This window comes from Trachemys scripta, chromosome 3 (assembly GCF_013100865.1).
Source record: "Trachemys scripta elegans isolate TJP31775 chromosome 3, CAS_Tse_1.0, whole genome shotgun sequence".
Taxonomy (NCBI): domain Eukaryota; kingdom Metazoa; phylum Chordata; order Testudines; family Emydidae; genus Trachemys; species Trachemys scripta.
In genome coordinates this window covers 200268406-200289669 of record NC_048300.1, presented here as the reverse complement: position 1 = coordinate 200289669, position 21264 = coordinate 200268406, and the positions used below count along the sequence as shown (strand labels likewise).

General features: G+C 45.5%; 1 protein-coding gene across 7 annotated transcripts in view; it reads right to left on the bottom strand.

Annotated features, from left to right (window-relative positions):
* DTNB (dystrobrevin beta) overlaps window positions 1-21264 on the bottom strand; it is a 294840-nt gene that overhangs the window by 56664 nt on the left and 216912 nt on the right. For 4 of the 7 annotated variants that reach the window (XM_034766839.1, XM_034766841.1, XM_034766843.1 and 1 more), the window contains 2 exons: window positions 18043-18139; window positions 8347-8367 (listed from right to left, as the gene is read on the bottom strand). In XM_034766839.1, coding sequence (XP_034622730.1) covers window positions 8347-8367; window positions 18043-18139 — 118 coding nt within the window. The remainder of the gene's footprint in view (window positions 1-8346; window positions 8368-18042; window positions 18140-21264) is intronic. The other 3 variants (XM_034766840.1, XM_034766842.1, XM_034766838.1) reach the window with 1 other exon arrangement.

The window sequence follows — 21264 nt, the reverse complement described above, 5'->3', positions numbered from 1 at the left end:
CCCTGCGGAACCCCACTTGTTATGCCTTTCCAGCAGGATTGGGAACCATTAATAACTACTCTCTGAGTACAGTTATCCAGCCAGTTATGCACCCACCTTATAGTAGCCCCATCTAAGTTGTATTTGCCTAGTTTATCAACAAGAATATCATGCAAGACCGTATCAAATGCCTTACTAAAGTCTAGGTATACCACATCCATCACTTCTCCCTTATCCACAAGACTCATTATCCTATCAAAGAAAGCTATCAGATTGGTTTGACACGATTTGTTCTTCACAAATCCATGCTGGCTATTCCCTATCACCTTACCACCTTCCAAGATACTCCTCTATTAGCTCCTTGAGTATTCTAGGATGCATTTCATCAGGTCCTGGTGACTTGCAGGCATCTAACTTTTCTAAGTGGTTTTTAACTTTTTTTTTTTTATTTTATCTTCTATACCTACCCCCTCTTCCCATTAGCATTCACTATGTTAGGCATTCCTTCAGACTTCTCAGTGAAGACTGAAACAAAGAAAAAAGAAGAACAGGAGTACTTGTGGCACCTTAGAGACTAACAAATTTATTAGAGCATAAGCTTTCGTGGACTACAGCCCACTTCTTCGGATGCATCCGAAGAAGTGGGCTGTAGTCCACGAAAGCTTATGCTCTAATAAATTTGTTAGTCTCTAAGGTGCCACAAGTACTCCTGTTCTTCTTTTTGCGGATACAGACTAACACGGCTGTTACTCTGAAACCTGAAACAAAGAAGTCATTAAGCATCTCTGCCATTTCCAAGTTTCCTGTTACTGTAGCTCCCTCCTCACTGAGCAGTGGGCCTACCCTGTCCTTGGTCTTCCTCTTGCTTCTAATGTTTTGATAAAAAGTCTTCTTGTTTCCCTTTATTCCCGTAGCCAGTTTGAGCTCATTTTGTGCCTTTGCCTTTCTAATCTTGCCCCTGCATTCCTGTGTTGTTTGCCTATATTCATCCTTTGTAATCTGTCCTAGTTTCCATGTTTTATATGACTCCTTTTTATTTTTTAGATCATGAAAGATCTCGTGCTTAAGCCAAGGTGGTCTTTTGCCACATTTCCTATCTTTCCTACTCTGTGGAATAGCTTGCTTTTGGGCCCTTAATAGCGTCCCTTTGAAAAACTGCCAACTCTCCTCAGTTGTTTTTTCCCTGTTTTAAATAAAAATAAAAAAAAATTCATGGAGATATCCTATCTCCTAGAGCTGGAGGGGACCTTGTAAGGTCATTGAATCCAGCCCCCTGCCTTTACTAGCAGGACCAAGTACTGATTTTTTTTGCCCCAGATCCCTAAGTGGCCCCCTCAAAGATTGAGCTCACAATGCAGGTTTAGCAGGCCAATGCTCAAACCACTGAGCTATCCCTCCCCCTTTTTTTGATTCCCAGGGGACCTTACCTATCAGCTCTCTGAGCTTACCAAAATCCGCCTTCCTGAAATCCATTGTCTCTATTTTGCTGTATTCCCTTCTACCCTTCCTTAAAATTGTGAACTCTATGATTTCATGATCACTTTCACCTAGGCTGCCTTCTACTTTCAAATTCTCAACAAGTTCCTCCCTATTTGTTAAAATCAAGTCTAGAACAGCTTCCCCCCTAGTAGCTTTTTCAACCTTCTGAAATAAAAAGTTGTCTGCAATGCAGTCCAAGAACTTATTGGATGGTCTGTGCCCCACTGTGTTATTTTCCCAACATATATCTGGATAGTTGAAGTCCCCCATCACCACCAAATCTTGGGGTTTGGATGATTTTGTTAGTTGTTTAAAAAAAGCCTCATCCACCTCTTCCACCTGGTTAGGTGGCCTGTAGTAGACTCCTAGCATGACATCACCCTTGTTTTTTACCCCTTTTAGCCTAACCCAGAGACTCTCAACACTTCCGTCTCCTATGTCCATCTCCACCTCAATCCAAGTGTGTACATTTTTAATATATAAGGCAACACCTCCTCCCTTTTTCCCCTGTCTATCCTTCCTGAGCAAGTTGTACCCATCCACACCAACATTCCAATCATGTGTATTATCCCACCAAGTTTCGGTGATGCCAACAATGTCATAGTTGTATTTATTTATTAGCACTTCCAGTTCTTCCTGCTTATTACCCATACTTCTCGCATTTGTATATAGGCATCTAAGATACTGATTTGATCTTGCCTCCCAGTTTTGCCCTGACCCTCCTTTCTCTCTGCCATTATGGCCCACCCTCCCTCCTATTTCCGACCCATCTCCCAGGTATCTATTTTCCCCACGTATCTGTGGGCTTTGCTCACCTGTCCCCGTCGAATCTAGTTTAAAGCCCTCCTCACTAGGTTAGCCAGTCTGTGTCCAAATAGGGTCTTGTTACAATTGACCTGGACTGGTCTTGAATTGGTGACCTAGAAAGCGCCATATCCTATTTCCCACAGCCAGGCAGTGCATATTGCAGGAAATACAACGAATCTGAATCCTTAAATAATGGTGTTACACATTCAGATGTATAAAGGTAACAAAAACTGCTATTAATGGCAGAGAGGTGTAATCTGACCCAGAATGGCAGTAGTAGATTTAATTTAGAGCCAGGCTAGTGGAAGGACGTGTAGAGAACAAAATCCAACCATGGTAACAGGTGGGCATACAGCTGAATTCTCTCTTACAAAAGTCACATTTTATGATGTAATTGTTGCAAAAAGCAATTGGCTAAATAATTGTTTAGATTGTGTGGTATCAATCTCCTTCACGTGACATCCACCCCTACAGAGGGTTCCATTGACGAATATCCATTACCTCATCATGGAGCAAGTCTTGTTTTATGCATGTGCCTATGACTACGAAGCACGTTGCCAGGGTGAGAGATGGAAACAGTATAAACTTTTTTAAAAAGTCCTCTTCTACCGTACCAACACACAGAGTGCATGAACAATAGTATGTACTGCTTCAGGGCTGTTATTTCTGTCAGCCAGAGGATTTATGCAGCTTATGCAGAACCTTTTCAAACCAGCAGTTCCTCCCCCCATCCCTGCCCCGGCCATATTATCGTAGGTATTTACTGTGGAAGTTTCAACTTACTACACATCTTGTAAGACCTGAAAGCCTGATACTTTTAGTGGAAGGGTGGGGATAGGAGACTGTGGGTTTTATTTTTATAACTTTTTTTTTTTTTTAAATGACCACGTTGTTAATGGCCATTTTGTTTTGGAAGTGAAAAGAGGGGAAATTTGTGAGTCTACCTGTCAAAGGGTTACAACAATTCTTTGTGATCCTTTTCACTGTATACACACAGAACGAGAGAGCAATAGCACAATAACATATAGAACGGGGGTCGGCAACCTTCGGCACGCAGCCCACCAGGGCAATCCGCTGGCGGGCCGCGAGACAGTTTGTTTACATTGACCCTCCGCAGGCACAGCCCCCCGCAGCTCCCAACGGCCAGGGACATGCTGGCCACCGCTTCCGGCAGCTCCCATTGGCTAGAGATGGTGAACTGCAGCCACTGGGAGCTGTGGGAGGCCGTGCCCGTGGACAGTCAACGTGGCCCGCCAGTAGCTTACCCTGATGGGCCGCGTGCCGAAGGTTGCCGACCCCGATATAGAAACATATAAAGCCCTTTTCTAAAGGCTCCTGCTGCTGTTACATGTTTTGAAATTATTAGCATCAAATTGGAATAATAAATAATATTTTTAGGGTAAAACAAGTCTCATAACTCATCACTTCTCTGATTATATGTGACCCTTCTAGCATGACCAGCTCAGGACTCTCCCTAAACTGTCCATGATAAAACTATTGTACCACCATAACTTTGCACAGAGGTGAGTTCTAGAGTGGAGGCTCTTGATCAGTTTCGATTCGAGCCCTGTTTTCACATACAATATGTACGTTTTTAAAAAATTCATTGGTTAGGATTAAAATTTCTATGCTGGGTCTTTCTGAAGGTGAATCTGTTTTGAAAATTTGAGCAACCCCTCCTGCTGTTTTTGAGTTCCAAAGATTAAAACAATTCTAGCCACACTTCTTTTGTACAGAGCTGTGTTGAAAATGACAGCAGCTTGAAAGCTGAAACTTGGCATTGGGCATAGCTCTCAGTGAGGGCAAGGTTTGAAAAACATGAATCTGAACAAAGTCATGCCTATTTCCAACTGCATTTGGAGCGTAAGCAGGACAAAATGTCATTAGGTAGAGAGGCACTTGATTCCGGAAAGAGGTGTGGAATCGCCACTTTGCATAAGGTTCTGAGCTGTGACTGCCACCCCTTAAAGGGATACAGCCAACTTAAAATCACGCTTCTATCTGACAGTTTTTTACCTAGTTTTATGACAACCACCACCTAAGATTACTACAACTCAAAGCTATAGGGAAAAATCACTCTCTCTCTCTTTTCAGTTTATTTTGTGCATTTGACAGCACTTGGCATATAGACCAGCGTTTCTCAAATGGGCGTCCCCGAAGGCACTCTAGATCCCCGCTGATCAACTCCACCCCCTTCCTCCCTCCCAGCGCCTCCAGCATGCCAGGGAATAGCTCTTCAGCGGGCGGCGTGCAGAAGGCACTGGGAGGGAGGGGGAGGAGCGGGGACAGGGTGTGCTCATGGGAGGGGGTGGAATCATATCCAGGGCCACTAGCCCTGCTGATCAACCCCTCCTCCTCCCTCCCAGTGCCTCCTGCATGCCGGGGAACAGCTGTTCAGCGGCGTGCAGGAGGTGCTGGGAGGGAGGGGGAGAAGCGGGGATGGGGTGCTCGTGGGCAGAAAGAGGTGGTGAAGAGGAGGGGCAGGGAGGAGTGGGGGTGGGAAGAGGTGGGGCGGGGGTGGGGATTTGGGGGAAGGGGGGCAGGGCCTGGGGCTGAGCGGTGGTCTTGGGGGTCCACGAAAAATTTATCTTAAAATGGGGGTCCTCGGGTTGCTAAAGTTTGAGAACCTGCTGATATAGACAATCACTCTTCCTGTTTGTAAGGGTAAGACATTGTGATTGTAAAACCAATGAAGTGTCTAAAACTAATTTAAACTTATTTGCTGAAACTGACTAGATTTCAAGTTGATATGTTCCTTTAAGCTGGGTTCTCCCAATGCACCAGCCCTTCTATTCTCCAGTATTGTGTTTATTTGAATACTTGGAATAAATGGCTGACAGTAAATTTACTGAAGTAGCAGAGAAGCCAATGTATGGCCCAGTGAGTTCTACAAAAAGAACCAGAGCTGCCGTTCGCCTCTCCTCTTCAGTGTGAAGAAGTACCATGACCACCACCCTCTTCCTGAAAACTACTGGTCTCAGTAGACAATAGGATGCAGGGATCTCATTTAAGTGGCTTTGACTGAAGCAGAGCAATGCATGCTGGAACTTGTAGTTTTTTTCAGGTTGCACCATTGTATTACAGATGAGGGCAGCTGCAACCTGCTCCAGTTCCTGCAAACTAGGCACCGCATTCAGATTTATTTAATACAAATCACTAACGTGGCCTTTGGTTGGTCTAACTTTGGTTACTGCTGTTTCAAATCCTTGTTGCCTCAGAAACCATAAATTCCAAAGCAGCGGGACTATCTAGTGAAGTAATGTGCTGTTAACACTTTAGTAAGAGCTCCCCCCGCCCAAACTTCCTCTCTGATAAACATGATATTCCAGGGTATGTGTACTGCAGACAGGAGGGAAGAACAACTGGGGAATCTCTTCATTTATTTTCATATTCAAACTACAACGGGTTTCAATAACTGTAGTAGAGAGAGAGCCTGGAACACGGGGCCTAGTGCAAGACCTGAGGCCTGAAGCAGAGGCTATAAACCAAAGTCAGGTAATGTGTTAAACCAGACGATTACAAGTTCACTGCCCAGGACACTGCCCAGAGTTGTTGCTATATAGTAGGCATTAAATATTTATCCAGCTAGTACAAATACCACTCCGGGTAGTACTATCAAGGTCTGCTGAACTGGGGAGAGCAGTAGGGTGACCAGGTGTCCGGTTTTTGACTGGAACACCCAGTTGAAAAGGGATCCCGGTGGCTCTGGTCAGCACCGCTGATTGGGCTGTTGACTGTCCTATTGGTGGCGCTGCACAGCGGGGCTGGCAGGCTCCCTGCTAGCCTCTGTGCCACACAGCTCCTGGGAAGCAGCCGGCATGTCCCCACTCCGGCTCCTATGCATATGGGGAAGCCAGGGGGCTCTGGTAAGTGTGGCCAATGGGAGCCGCAGGGGCGGCGCCTACAGACAGGGCAGGGCGCAGAGTCACCTGGCCGTGTCTCTGCGTAGAAGCCAGAGGCGGGACATGCCGCTGCTTCTGGGACCTGCTTAAGGTAAGCGCTGCCCAGAGCCTGCACCTCTGACCCCCTCCCACACCCTAACCCCCTGCCCCAGCCCTGATCCGCCTCCCGCCCTCTGAACCCCTCGGTCCCAGCCCAGAGCACCCTCCTGCACCCCAAACCCCTCATCCCCAGCCCCACCCCAGAGCCCGCACCCCCAACCAGAGCCCTCCCCCTCTCCCTCCCCCAACCCTCTGTCCCAGCCCTGATCCCCCTCCGGTGCTCCAAACCCCTTGGTTTCAGCCCGGAGCACCCTCCTACACCCCAACTCCCTCATCCCCAGCCCCACTCCAGAGTCTGCACCCCCAGCCAGAACCCTCCTTCACCCCCATCCCCCAGAGGCAGCCTGGTGAAAATGAGCGAGTGACTGAGGGTGAGGAGAGTGAGCGACAGAGGGAGGGGGGATGGAGTGAGCAGGGGCGGGGCCTCGGAGAAGGGGCGAGGCAGGGGTGAGGCAAGGGTGTTCAGTTTCAGTAGAAAGTTGGCAACCCTAGAGAGCACCCCCCCGCCCACAAGCCAACTAAAACAATAACCAGGAAGGAGGCAGCGGCACTGGGAAAACAAATGTTAATTACGCTACACTTCCATGGAAATGTCTATTCCTGAAAATTATCCTGAGTATGATGACAATATATGGCAATGTTTGGCTTTCGCAATTTGACAGGGGAGAGACCTTATCTGGGTGTCTTGGGGTTCTTTTTCCCCCAGGAAATATTCTGTACTCACCTGTTGTTTGGTGTAATCTGGTCCATTCCTAAAAGTCACAAGTTTTTTTGCAGAGATATTTTTATGAACCCCAGGATAAATCTTCTCTGAATGGGATGATTTAGCCCAGGGGTTCTCAGACTTTTGTCCTGGTGACCCCTTTCTCACAGCAAGCCTCTGAGTGCGACCCCCCTTATACACTAAAAACACTTTTTAACATATTGAACACCATTATAAATGCTGGAGGCAAAGCGGGGTTTAGGGTGGAGGCTGATAGCTCGTGACCCCCATGTAATAACCTCAAGACCCCCTGAGGGGTCCCGACCCCCAGTTTGAGAACCCCTGATTTAGCCACATCTAGAGAGGAGCGAATTCCAGCACAAGGAGGGAAATCACCACAATTGTCCCTTCAATTTGGGAAAGAAATTTTAATACGGGGCTCCCAGGGGCCACCCAGGGTCAGTTCCAGCACAGTTCTGAGGTAGCGTCACTCGGAGGCTTCATCGATAGAAGCTGTATACGTAGGTACATCTTCTTACCAGAAATAAGTTATCTGAATATTTTCAAGCTGTGTAAGGTATATATGGCAAATAAACAACCAAAGTGACCATAGGGTTAATCTTCATAACTCTATGTGCACAGAGAAGAACAGCTGGGGTGTGCTGAAAGCATGTGCTGCTGAAGAAAAATAACTGAATATACGGCTGTTCCTTAAAAAAGAAAGAGGGCTCCCTCTGGAGTGGATCACAAAGTTAACACTGGATTTAAATTTTAGTAGGAGGGCAATGGAAATGGAAATCAATAACAGCAAATGCATTCTTGTCTCTCATTAGTTTGCACATTTCATTTGCAATGAGCGCAAAACAGACTAGTCTAGTGAGACTATATCGAGCTACATGACATGAAGCCATGCCTAGAGTATCAAAATTAGTTTTCATGCATGGACTTGAATACAGCAAACAGGCAAATTCCAGGTTATTCAAAGAGACAAGAAAGCTATCAAAATACTCCTGAGAAACTGTCAGAATACAAAGTAAAACAAGCTGAGAATCTCTCTTTTCAATCTGGTTGATCATGCACTTTTCTAAAAACCAAACAAATGTTCTCACTGGTCATGTATTCAAGGCAATAAACTTAATTTGAAAGGGGAGGAAAAGAAGCTCACAGTACTTTATTAAGAACATGCTCCACCGGGAACTGAAGAGTTCTGGTTTGGAATTTTAAAAATGAGAAAGACCCCATCGGAGTGACATTACACTAGCCACAAAGAAAAAGTAATGCATGGTTTATTTACATACAATCCCATCAGGACAAAAATTGTGTTTTCATGCAGAACCCCGCCCAAGTTAGATCAACTACACACTGAAATCAACTTACTGCCTGCTTTTGCTCTTCTTCCTACAAATGTTGGCAACAGAAAAAGGTGAAAAGAGAAACAAAGATATATTAATCATCACGTTAAAAGGAAATACACAAACACACAACAGAAGAAATGAAAGAACAGGCAGACGGTAAATTGTAGAAACATCTGTAGATGCAACACGAAACAAAGACACAGCAGCGGTGGGGAGAAAGCAGAGATGCAGTTTGTTCCATGTCTCAAAAGGAGATCTGTGGCTATAATGTGCACCTGTGTTAGGAGGTTGAGTAAATTGAGCAGATCTCAGAGTGATCCCTTCCCTCCCAAAACACCCTTAGTGCCCTCAGCACCTCCCTTGGACTCAGGTGATCCACCAGTTCTCACCTGCACTCCTTGAGGCCCTCAACCTTTCAGCTAAGAAGGGCTAAACTAAATACCTCTTTAACTCTATAAATGTTAGCCATGAAACTGTTTGAAGGCTGCCAATACTCAGTGATGCACTGTGCTTGTGACAGAACAGCCTAACATCTCTGCCGCACTGTCAGTCTTTGTCAAACTGAAGCCATAGCCAGGGACCTCCTATCACTGGCCCGCAGTGACCTTTACTGCTCAGGTTAAAAAAAGCAAGTTGGTACAATGTCAGACATCCAGAGCAGTGGAATGGAAGGAGAGGAGAACTGGGAAAGTAAGCACAAGCTCTAAAGGTATGGACTAAATTAAAAAATGTGCAGCGAAAAAACTGATTCCTGCACTGCTAAAGAGTAACTCTGATGAACGGGGGTCACTGCTGAAAGTGAGATGCTTGAGTAATGCAAGAATGAATGAAGTTATCTTCGTCTGAATGAAAGAAATGTGTATTAAGTGACCTGCTGGGCTACACAGTTACACTTTTATTTCAACTACTGAGCATCAGCAAAATAATCTAGATTTCTTTTACAACCCCCAGACATTTTCAGAGAGAATTTGCCCCTGCACGCCATAAAGCAGTGGGAACACTGAGAGCAATTAACTAATAAATGAACCCAGAAAAACAATGAGCTATTCTGTAGCTTTAGTAGTCGCCACTGCCACTTTTGGGGTTCATAGAGTCCAAGACCACCTGTCTAACACTGCTATCATATAACGTCTCCAAAAGAAGAAGTTACTCACCTTGTGCAGTAACGATGGTTCTTCGAGATGTGTCCCCCTGTGGGTGCTCTACTCTAGGTGTTGGTGTGTCCCTACGCCAGAAATCAGAGATTTCTCGCAGCAGTACTCGGTCGGGGGAAGGGCGCACACAGGAGTTGTCTCATGCAGCTGTTGGTACCGCCTGTAGCGCGCGCTCTCCCGACCGTCCCCTCTGTTCCTTCTCTACCGCAGCGCTCGGCTGAGTGAACTCTGAAGTAGAGGGAAGGAGGATGGGTAGTGGAGGACCAACAGGGACATACATCTCGAAGAACCATCGTTACTGCACAAGGCGAGTAACTTCTTCTTCGAATGGTGTCCCTGTGGCTGCTCCACTCTAGGTGCTTGTAGAGCAGTACCCCACCGGGGTGGTAGGGTTCGGAGTTATGTATAAGTGTGTGATGAGAGCACTGTAAGGCCAACGATAGAGTCTGAGACAAGGCCTTGGGTGATAGCGTAATGCTTTGCAAAAGTGTGCTCCAATGTCAGGCTACAGCTCTACAAATATCTATTAAGGGGACATTGTTCAAGAATGCAACTGATGTCGCCATGGCTCGCGTTGAGTGGGATCTGATGCCCTTGGGGGGTTCTTTGTGATGCAGGCAGTAGCAAGTTTGAATACAGGTAGAGACCCCTTTGGAGAGTCTCTGGGTCAATATTGTAGAGCCCTTGGAGCGCTCTGCTGTAGAGACAGTCTTGGTGACTTGCGAAATGGCTTAGTTCTGTCCAAGTAGAAGGCTACAGCCCATCTGACACCTAGCATGTGCAACGTTGCTTCTCAAGAGTTGTTATGTGGCTTGGGATAGAAGGCAGGTAAGTGTATGGTTTGGTTAACATGAAAATTTGTAGCCACTTTGGGCAAGAATTTTGAGTGAGGATGTAACATGATTTTGTCTTTGGTAAATACAGTGTACGGTGGTTCAGCCATCAATGCTCCTATTTTACGGACACGTCTTGCAGACGTGATTGCCACTAGGAATGCGACCTTCGCTGACGTATGTAGGAGTGAGCAGGTTGCTAGAGGTTCGAAGGGTGGTCTTGTGAGACATTTGAGCACAAGATTGAGATCTCGTGGTGGTGCAGGTTGGCGTACCTCTGGGTCCATGTTCTGTATACCTGCTAGAAAGCGCCGTGTAATCGGGTGAGCAAATATTGAAGCCCCTTCTATCTGTTTGTGGAGGGCTGTGATGGCAGCCAGGTGTACTTTAATAGAACTTATGGCTAACTCTGTTTCCTTCAGTTCTAGTAGGTGGTATAGGATCATAGATAGAGGCGCCTTGGTCGCGTCCAGCTGTTTTTGCTGACACCAAAGGGAGAATCTTCTCCACTTGTGGCGGTAGGTATTTCTAGTGGTGAGGCGACGGCTATTTAGTAATACCTGTTTTACTTTCTCCGCACAGTTCAATTCCCCATGTTGGAACCAGAGAGGAGCCATGCTTTGAGATGGAGTTTTGCTGGGTCCAGATGGAGCATCAGGCCCTTGTTCTGGGACAGAAGGTCCATCGGGGAAGGCAGCGGTTGTGGAGCACAAACTGCTAAATGTGAGAGGTACGGAAACCAAGTCTGTCTGGACCCTGTGGGGACAATGAGAATGATGTATGCTCTGTCGAGTCGTATCTTGCGGATGACCCGGGGGATCAGTGGTAGTGGTGGGAAGGCATATATGAGTGATGCATTCCACGGGATGAGGAGGGATCCCCTAACGATCCCAGTGCCAGGCCTGCCCTGGAGCAAAATAGTGGACATTTGTGATTTGTCACTAAGGCGAAAAGGTCGATTACTGGGTGACCCCATTTTTGGAATATCATGCCAAGAGCGCTGTCATGGATTTCCCACTCGTGTTCCTGTGAGAAGTGCCTGCTGAGGTTATCGGCTGTAGTTTCTTGGCACCCTGGTAGGTATGATGCTGTGATGTTTATATTGTTGCAGATGCAGAAGTTCCATAAATTAATGGCTTCTACGCATAGTGAGAGAGACCTGGCTCCTCCTTGGCGATTAATTTAAAACATGCATGCCACATTGTCGGTGAGAATAGAGATTGAGGTTTCTTGTATGAGTGGGAGGAAGTGTTGGCATGCATTGTGTACCATGCAGAGTTCCAGGAGATGGATATGTAGTCGGGTTTCTGTCGCAGACCACTTGCCTTGCACATTGTGGTGACCCAAGTGGGCGCCCCAACCTATCAGGGAGGCATCTGTTGTAATAGTCACTGATGGGGGGGTCTTGTTGAAAGGGAATCCCAGAGCATATATTCCCTGGTTGTGTCCACCACTGTAGGGAGAGGATAACCCGTGGTGGTAGTGTCACTCGTCTGTGGAGAGAGTGTTTGCTGGGTGCATAGACCGTGCTCAACCAGTGCTGTAGACAGCGCATATGGAGTCTGGCATACTTTACTACAAAAGTCATAACTGCCATATGTGCCAGAATCTGAAGGTATGTCCTCACTGAAGTTTGTGGGCTGATGGTCACCGTGGAAATAAGATTAGTCAATGTAGTGAATCTGTGGTTTGGAAATATTGCCTTGGCTTGTATGGAGTCTAGGTCAGCTCCGATAAACTCCAATCGTTGGGTTCGTTCCAGGGTGGATTTCTTTTTGTTTATCTGTAGACCTAGCTGGTGAAACAGGTCTATTGTGGTCTTCAGCATGTCTGCCATTTCTTGTTGATTGGCATCTTTGAGAAGGCAATCGTCCAAATAGGGGAAGATTATGACTCCTTTGCGTCATAAATGTGCTGCTATTACCGCGAGCGTTTTTGAGAATACGCGCGGAGCAGTGGACAGTCCGAAGGGAAGGACCCTGTATTGGTAGTGGTTGGGTCCTACTGCCCTCAGGAGCTGTCTGTGGGCAGAATGTATTGTAATATGGAAGTATGCATCTTGGAGGTCGAGGGCTGAAAACCAGTCCTCCCCGTCTAGCGCTGGGATTATTGTGGCCAGAGTGACCATTTTGAACCTGTGGTTGCGTATGACCCTGTTGAGTTTTCGGAGATCTAAGATTGGTCTCCATCCCCCTCCTTTCTTCTCTGTCAGGAAATATTTGGAATAAAAACCCCTCTCTCGGTATTGATGTGGTACTGTTTCTACAGCACCCAGAAATAGGAGGTGGTCCACTTCCTGTTGCAGAAGGTGCTCATGAGAGGGGTCCCTGAAGGGGGATGGGGAAAGGGGGATGGCTGTGAAAGGAATGGTGTAGCCAGATTGTATGATCTCCAAAACCCATTGATCTGTGGTTATCGCAGACCAGGCATGGTAAAATGGGCATGGGCGGGGTGGCCAAAATTGTGGGATGGGGCATCTGTTGGCGCTAGAGGTGTGGGAGGTCGTGCATACCCTCGATCAAGACTTCAAAATTGTGGCTTAGATGTAGATGGACGGGTGGACGAGGTCTGGTTCTGTGGAGCTCATCACCTCTGAGCCCATTCTTCGGGTCTGTTCTGAGTGAAGTATCGTGGTTGTTGATGGTTAAACGAGGTGTCTCGTGACCTCTGATATGGTGTAAAGCGAGGGCGTTTGTCAGGTGAAGGGTGTATGCCTAGTGTACGCAGTGTCGCTCGGGCGGCCTTCATGGTATGGAGGACGTCGTTTTATCCCTATCAAAGGGGAGGTCCTCCATTTTTAGTTGTAGTTCTTTTGGAATTCCTGAAGTCTGCAACCATGATGTTCTTCTCATAACCACAGCTGCTGCGGTTGTTCGGGCAGCTGTGTCTGCTACATCCATTGAGGCTTGCAGTGCTGTGTGGGCGATTAACTGACCCTCATTGATAATGGCGTTGAGTTGAGGACATTTATGCTCAGGGAGGTCCTCCATGAGCTCTTGTATTTTACTATAGTTAGAGTAGTCGTAATTTGCTAGTAGAGCAGAATAGTTGGCAACTCTAAGCAGAAGGATGGCTAACGAGTAAACTTTCCGCCCAAAGAGCTCCAGTCTCTTGTGTTCTTTATCTTGCAGTGAGGAGCAGAAATGAGGCTGTCTACTGCGCTGATTTGCAGCCTCTACTACCAGAGAGCAGGCTTGAGGGTGTCAAAACAAAAATTCCATGCCTTTTGCTGGAACTAAGTATTTTCTGTCAGCCCTTTTGTTGGTGGGTGGTGCCAATGCTGGTGTTTGCCATATTACCTCCGCAGGCTCCATTATAGCCTCATCCATGGGGAGGGCAATCTTGGTCAATGATGCCAGTTGTAAGATTTTTAACAACTTACGTTGTTACTCTGCACCTCACGTAAGGCAATTTCTTGGCTGTTTGCTACTCTTTTGAAGAGTTCTTGGAACTGTTTCAGGTCATCTGGTGCCGTCGGGTAGATGGTGTCACCGCTTCGTCTGGTGCGGACGATGAGTGTGGGGCAGGTGGTGAATCATCCAGGTCTGCCTGAGATAGTATCTCTTCCTCTTCTATCTCTGTCTCAGGGGGGTCAGAGGTTTCTCTATGCGGTAATGATGGATGTACTCTGGAGCCTCTTGTTGCTGGGGAAGGGGGACCACAATAGGGGTTCCGGTATGTGGGCCAAGGACCCCATTATGGCCATTGCATGGGGTAAGGTGGTAATGGGTAAGGCCAAGGCTGTGAATGCTCAGAGGAATGAGGCTTAGGCTTCACAGAGTTCCATGTAGGTCTCATAAGTGATGGGGATGAACGTTGAGAGGAGAAGCAGTTGTCCTTCGTGTCTCCTTCCTTGCCACTATGCATGGAGAGTGGTGCAGGAGCTGAAGGATGGTACCTTGCTATGTAGCTTGGGGAGCGTTTGGTGCCGAGCAGTGGTGACTGTAGTGCCGAAGAAACTGCTATGTCCTCTGTATGCAGGAGTTGCGCTGGTCCCGCCTTAGGGTTGCGGTCGACTATTGGAGCGCTGACTGGTGCCGGGTTTGGTTTGTTAGCAGGCATCAAGTCTTGGGTTGGTGCCGGTGGTGGCAGCATTGATCATGGTGCCACTGCCTGTGCTGCGCTCTGCACCGGGGTAGTCGGTGCCATGGAGGAGACTTGACGTCTCAACTCCGGTGCCGCGTGTTGGGGCTTGAAAGGGGTCTGCTGAGGGATGGTGCCGGAGGAGCCTGGTGCCTCGTAAGTGCTCACTCTGGATGAGCGGAGCACTGAGGGTAAAGACCTTGCTGGGGAAGCTCTCTTTTTCTGAGAGACCCTTGTTGGAGAGGTCGAGGCTCGCTTCCTGAGAGTTTTGGAAGTCGGAGCCTTATCAGAGCTCAGGGATCCTGGTTTATGAGACTCCCTGGAGGACGTCTCTTGCGGAGGTTGGAGAGATTTCTCCAACAGGAGCATTTTCAAGCGGAGATCCTTGTCACGTCTTACCCTTGTTGTTAAGTTGGTGCAATGTATGCATTTCTGGGAGATATGAGTTTCTCCCAGACAGCGAATGCAGGATGTGTGGCCGTTAGAAACCGGTATTGGTTCACGGCAGGAGTCACACTTTTTAAATCCCGTTGAGCCCGGCATGACTGCAGTTAAGCCTCTCCCACCTCTCGAGAGATAAGGGTGGGAGTTAATTGTAATGGTAAATTGTAGAAACTGTTCCCAAACAGGGAGTTAAGCAGAGAAAAAAATCTTCTTTTTTTTTGTTTTTTGTTTTGTTTTTGAAGAAAAACCTCTAAGAGGAACTAATGAAACTATGTAACTATGTATAGACTAAGACTAACTAAACAATGTAACTAAATATAGACTAATAAGAAGTTCCTATGTAACTTATCAGAGGGGTAGCCGGGTTAGTCTGAATCTGTAAAAAGCAACAGAGGGTCCTGTGGCACCTTTACGACTAAGTATTGGAGCATAAGCTTTCGTGGGTGAATGCCCACTTCATCAGACGCAAGTAACTATGTAACTTGTAACTGCCCCCCACCCCAGAAATTTCAAAGAGAGCACTGCTGCGGAACTCCATCTGCAGCAGAAGACGGTTGAGAAGGAACTGAGAGGACGGTCATGGGTGCACGCACTACAGGAGGTGCCAATGGCTGCACCAGATGACTCCTGTGTGTGCCCTTCCCCAACCGAGTACCGCTGCGAGAAATCTCCGATCTCCGGTGCAGGGACACACCAACACCTAGAGTGGAGCACCCACAGGGACACCACTCGAAGAAGAATTCCTTTTGAACTATGGTATATCTTTTAGAAAAACATCCACTCACAATTTAAAAATTCACATCCACCAAGACCCTTTGTAAAACTATTTAGAATGGTTAATTACTCTCACTGTTAAAATGTATACTTTATTTCCAGTCTGCATTTGTCTAGCTTTAACTTCCAGCCACTGAAACGTCTTAAGGATTATCTGGTAGACTGAAAAGCCTATTATCAAATATTTCTTCCCTATGTAGGGACTTTTATAGACTGTGATCTAGTCACCTCTTAACCTTCTCTTTGTTAAGCTACATTAACCTTTTGAGGATAGTGGTGGGGACAGTGCCTCATGTCATGCCTGTAGGTGCTACCACAATGCAAATAATAAAATGTGCAGTTTAATTTTGCCGCCTCTGTTTTTCTGTGCTCAACTTGAGTCCCCTCATGGCTGACTTTTAGAGGTGTTAAAGGCATGCCACTATCTTTGACTTCTACTAGAGTTTCAGATGCCCTGCACCTCTGACATGGGCATCCAAAACTGAAACACACAAAACCAACGAACACTTCTCCCCTTACTTTTGTCTTTCTAAGATATAAACAACAAAATTAGATCCTAGCAATCGCTACTTGACAGTTATCTTTAATGCACAGTGGCAGGGTGTTTTCAGTGGTTGGCCTCTGGCTCTGGACCTTGCTCCTCCTACTGGTCTGTGAGAGTTTGGGTAGGCCAATCTCCTTTCTTGGCTTCAGCCTGAGTGGCTGGTTATGGGGATGCTATATAGATCTGCAGGGAATGAGCGTTTTCCAATGTAGACTTTGGTCATGAAAGCCTATGTTATAACTTAATTTTGGTACCCAGAGACTCTAATTAATTCACCTAATGTTTGCACTATGCTTTGAACATGTAAATTATTATTTATTAGCACTTATACTTTAAAAAAAGATAACTGGAATTCCATTTTTCAGGTCATCATCCCACAAAAAGAGTTTTATTCTTTGCCTTCTAAATGGCCAAGTCATTAATATTTGAAATCCACTTGCTGCACATATGTAATGACTAGGGCTATCAATTAAATGCAGTTAACTCACGCGATTAACTAAAAAAAATGAATCATGATTTAAAAAGTTAATCGCAATTAATCTCAGTTTTAATATCGCTGTTAAACAATAGAAAACCAATTGAAATGTGTTAAATATTTTTGGATGTTTTTCTACATTTTCAAATATATTGATTTCTATTACAACACAGAATGCAAAGTGTACACTGCTGACTTTATATCATTACTTTTATTACAAATATTTTCACTGTAAAAATAATAAACGAAAGAAATAGTATTTTTCAGTTCACCTCATGCAAGTACTGTAGTGCAATCTTTTTGTCATGAAAGTGCAATTTACAAATTTAGATTTTTTTTGTTACAGAACTGCACTCAAACAAAAGAATGTAAAACTTTAGCGCCTACAAGTCCACTCAGTCCTACTTCTTGTTCAGCCAGTCGCTAAGACAAACAAGTTTGTTTAATTTATGGGAGATAATGCTGCCCACTTCTCATTAACAATGTCACCTGAAAGTGAGAACAGGTGTTTGCATGGCATTTTTATAGCCAGCATCACAAGGTATTTTCATGCCAGATATGCTAAACATTCATATGCCCCTTCATGCTTCAGCCACCATTCCAGAGGACACGCTTCCATGCTGATGAGGCTCGTTAAAAAATAATGCATTAATTAAATTTGCGATTGCTCTCCTAGGGGGAAGAATTGTATGTCTCCTACTCTGTTTTACCTGCATTCTGCCATATATTTTATGTTATGGAAGTCTCAGATGATGACCCAGCACATGTTGTTCATTTAAGAGCACTTGACTGCAGATTTCACAAAACGCAAAGAAGGTACCAATGTGAGATTTCTAAAGATAGCTACAGCACTTGATCCAAGATTTAAGAACCCGAAGTACCTTCCAAAATCTCAGAGGGACAAGGTGTAGAGCAGGGGTCAGCAATCTTTGGCATGCGGCTCGCCAGGGTAACCACCAGGGATGTGCTGGCCGCCGCTTCCTGCCGGCCCCATTGGCCTGGCACAGCGAACCGCGGCCAGTGGGAGCCGCAATCGACCAAACCTGCGGACGTGGCAGGTAAACAAACCGGCCCGGCCCACCAGGGTGCTTACCCTGGCAAGCCGCGTGCCAAAGGTTGCCGACCCCTGGGTTAGTCAATTAACAAATCTATCGTCCCTCTCCCATACCTCCCAAAACCTGTGGGTGTTCAACAACTTTAACATGAGAAGCATGTGGACCTAATCGCACATTAACCATCCTTCCCAATATGCAGAGCCAAAATGAAAGTGGCTTTTTACAAGTTCATACTGTTGTTTACAAGATTATCTGTACGAGATCACTGAAGGAAGTAATGACCCCAGCACTGTAGGAGTCTAGTGAGAGCAAAGCCCGGGCGGGGAGGGACGAAGGTCTGAAACAAAGGTGTTTACCTTGAGCAGTTTCATTAGCCCTTCAAGCTGCACCATCAGTTCCCTTCTGCTCTCTTGAAGTGCAGACATTCTCTGTTCTAGTTCATCCTTTCGCTGCCTGTTCAAGTTACATGGAAGAAAGTGTCAAAAGAAACTCTGGCTGTTTCCGGGGCACGCAGGGAAATTCACAGAGCTGGCTGATTGGCATGTACACCATGTTGCTATATTTCACTTTGTTTAGTACTCCCCCTTAAAGTTAACAAAATCAGAGCAAAACATAACACGCTAATCACGACTCCTATTGCAACATGGCATGCAACAATCACATTTTTCACTATGAAATACAGACACCCAAAGTCAGAATTATAATGGTGGGAAGCACTTTTTTTTAAACCAATACAATTTGAAAAGAAAGCCAGCATCCTCTTAATGATGCTGTCAGACCAGCAGATCTTTAAGACAAGTCAGACTGAACCACCAAAAAAATGAAAACAGGGTGCAAAGTGCTGGAAGGAAGAGACAATGGAATGCCATTAACCTGAACTGAGAATTTACAGAGCTGCTTCTATCCAATAATCTGACATACAATTTGTGAAGCATTTGCTGTAACAGAACCTGTGTACAGTGTAACACAACACAAGCCAATCTGCAGGTACAGAAGGGAATTTTTCCTTTCTGGGGATTGAAAATTATTCCATTCTAAAGCCTGCTAGAATGAAAGTCTTATGTTTAACAGATTTGAGAGAAAAGTGGCTTTGTGTTGTTTGTTTTAATTTTCAAAGAGAATTAAGAAGTCTCCTAGTCAGGAACCTAGAATCAAATTAGCATCACATGTCAAAAAGTTCATTATTTCATGTGCTAAGCAAGCCATGTTGCATTATTTGAAACCATGAACAAATAGTACAATAACTGCAGGGGGAAAAAAAGGTAACAGGAGGGGATTACTCATTTATTTCTGTGGTTTCATCTATATAATAATTTCAGGTCTAAGGTTAAAGACAGAATAAATTATATCACAGGCTTTGACCTTTCTTTGAATCTGGACATTTTCCTCGTGGATCTCTACCTACGGATGAATCATTACAAGGATCTTAGTAACCAACTCATTTTAGAAGCGAAAAATGTGATAGCAATAACTTGTGTTTGACTAAGCATCTTCCAGGAAGGCATCCAGTCTTGATTTAAAGACATCAAGAGATGGAGAATCCACCATTTCGTTTGGTAGTTTGTTCCAATGGTTAATCACCATTTGTGCCTCATTTCTCATTTGAATTTGTTTAGATTCAGCTTCCAGACAGCAGTTCTCGTTATGTCTTTCCCAAGAACCCTTTAGTACCTGGTATTTTGTCCTATAGGTACTTATACAACATAGTCACCTCTCAATCTTTTTGATAAGGAGTTCAGCCTGTATAGCTTAAGTCTCTCACTGTAAGGCAATTTCCCAGACCTCAAATAATTTTTGTGACTGTTATCTGCTCTTGCTCCAATTTTCAACATTGTAAAAATGTGGACACCAGAACTGTATGCAGTACTGGTCTCACCAATGCCATATACAGAAGAAAAATCATCTCCTACGCCTATTCATTACATTCCAGTTTATACATCCAAGGGTCACATTAGCCCTTTTACCACACGTTCACACTAGGTCCGGAGCTCATGTTCAGTTGCTTGTTCACTATGACTCTTAAATCCTTTTCATAGTCACTGCTTTCAGGACACAGTCTCGAATTCTGGAAACACAGCCAGAATTCCTTGTTCCTAGAGGTATGACCTTGTACTTTGATGGATTAAAACACATTTTGTTCAAATGGGCCCTGGTTAAATTGATTCAGATCACTCTGTATGATTGCTCTGTCCTCATTATTATTTACCACTCTGCCAATCATTGTGTCATCTGCAGATTTTATCAGCAGTGATTTTATATTAAATTTAAATTGCTTAGTCAGAGCTTCTGATCAGCCTATAAAATATAAAGTAATTTGCAAGGGAAAGTGTTAACCGGGCATGGGGGGAGATGGGGATATCTAGCAGCGCCAGCTCTCTTTAATCTGGATCCCGCCAGTCCACTCCAGCCTTCTCTCCGTGCAATTCGAAGTACTAGTTCTGGCATCTTCTGAATTGACATCGGTGCAGCCCAGTCCCCAGCTCCCCACTCTCCTGATCTTCAATGGAGAGTTGAGGGAGAGTAGCAGGAATCGGCATCATGGTGGTGCGCTAGCCCCTCCCTTTCTGCTTCAAAGAGCATGAATGGGCATAATTGGGCGTCAGTCTGTCTCCCTTACGCACAGGAAGCAAAGGCCACATTTTCACGTTCCCTCGTCTGCACTGAGCTCAGCCTTGGAAACACAGAGACCACTGTTGTGTCCAAGCCCCGCAGGGGTCTCTAGCCCACAGTCTGAGCACGTGTGTTCTTGAGATGTTCCCAGCAGACGAGACAAAGGAACTATTGGTCAGCAGTGCACTGAGAAGTACTGACGGGGCTGAGCGGCTCCGATACGTATTCTGAGAGCCTTTAATGCTGCAGTCGAGGGCTGGCTACTGTCTTATAAGTCAGGCTGTACGAAAACCCTGGGCTGCAATTTTATTGTGGAAACTGAAACTTTTAACACACATGGCAACTTTTTATAGTTGCTGCAAATTTGAGTGGCATTGCGCCCCTGTGCGCCACTTATTCGAGGGGTTGCAATGCCACTCGCTCAGATTTGGCCTGGCCGCCTCTCCAGTGCACTCAAATTTGACCCCAAACCAAAACTGGACTTTTTACAAACGGTGGCTTCTGAACCAAAAAATGACGAGTTTCTTACAGTCTTGCCTATAGGAATTGCCCTGTACTGGGGATGGAGCAGAACTGCCCCACTCCAGTGGCGCTGTGTCTTAACATGCACAGGACGCGTGGCTTCTCTTACAATCCTAACATAATGCAGTTCTCAAAGGGCTGTATCTGTCAAGAGCTTAAATTTCAGGATGTGCATTAGGTTTCATATGGTGTTTTCTGAAGGTTGAACTGAGAATTAACAAGCAAAAGATGAAATAAAAAGCAGCCAGAGAATTCACTTGTGATTACACAGACGATGACATACTTTATTCTGTTAATACTGAAAATTCTTCCCTTGTCACTTCAAAATGCAAACATAATCAAAGGAGTTTGAAGATTGCTCCTCAACTCTGGAGATGTGGCTGAATGTTTGCAGATAAGTGTTTTCAAAACCCCACTGACTAAGCAAATCACTGACACTGCTCTTC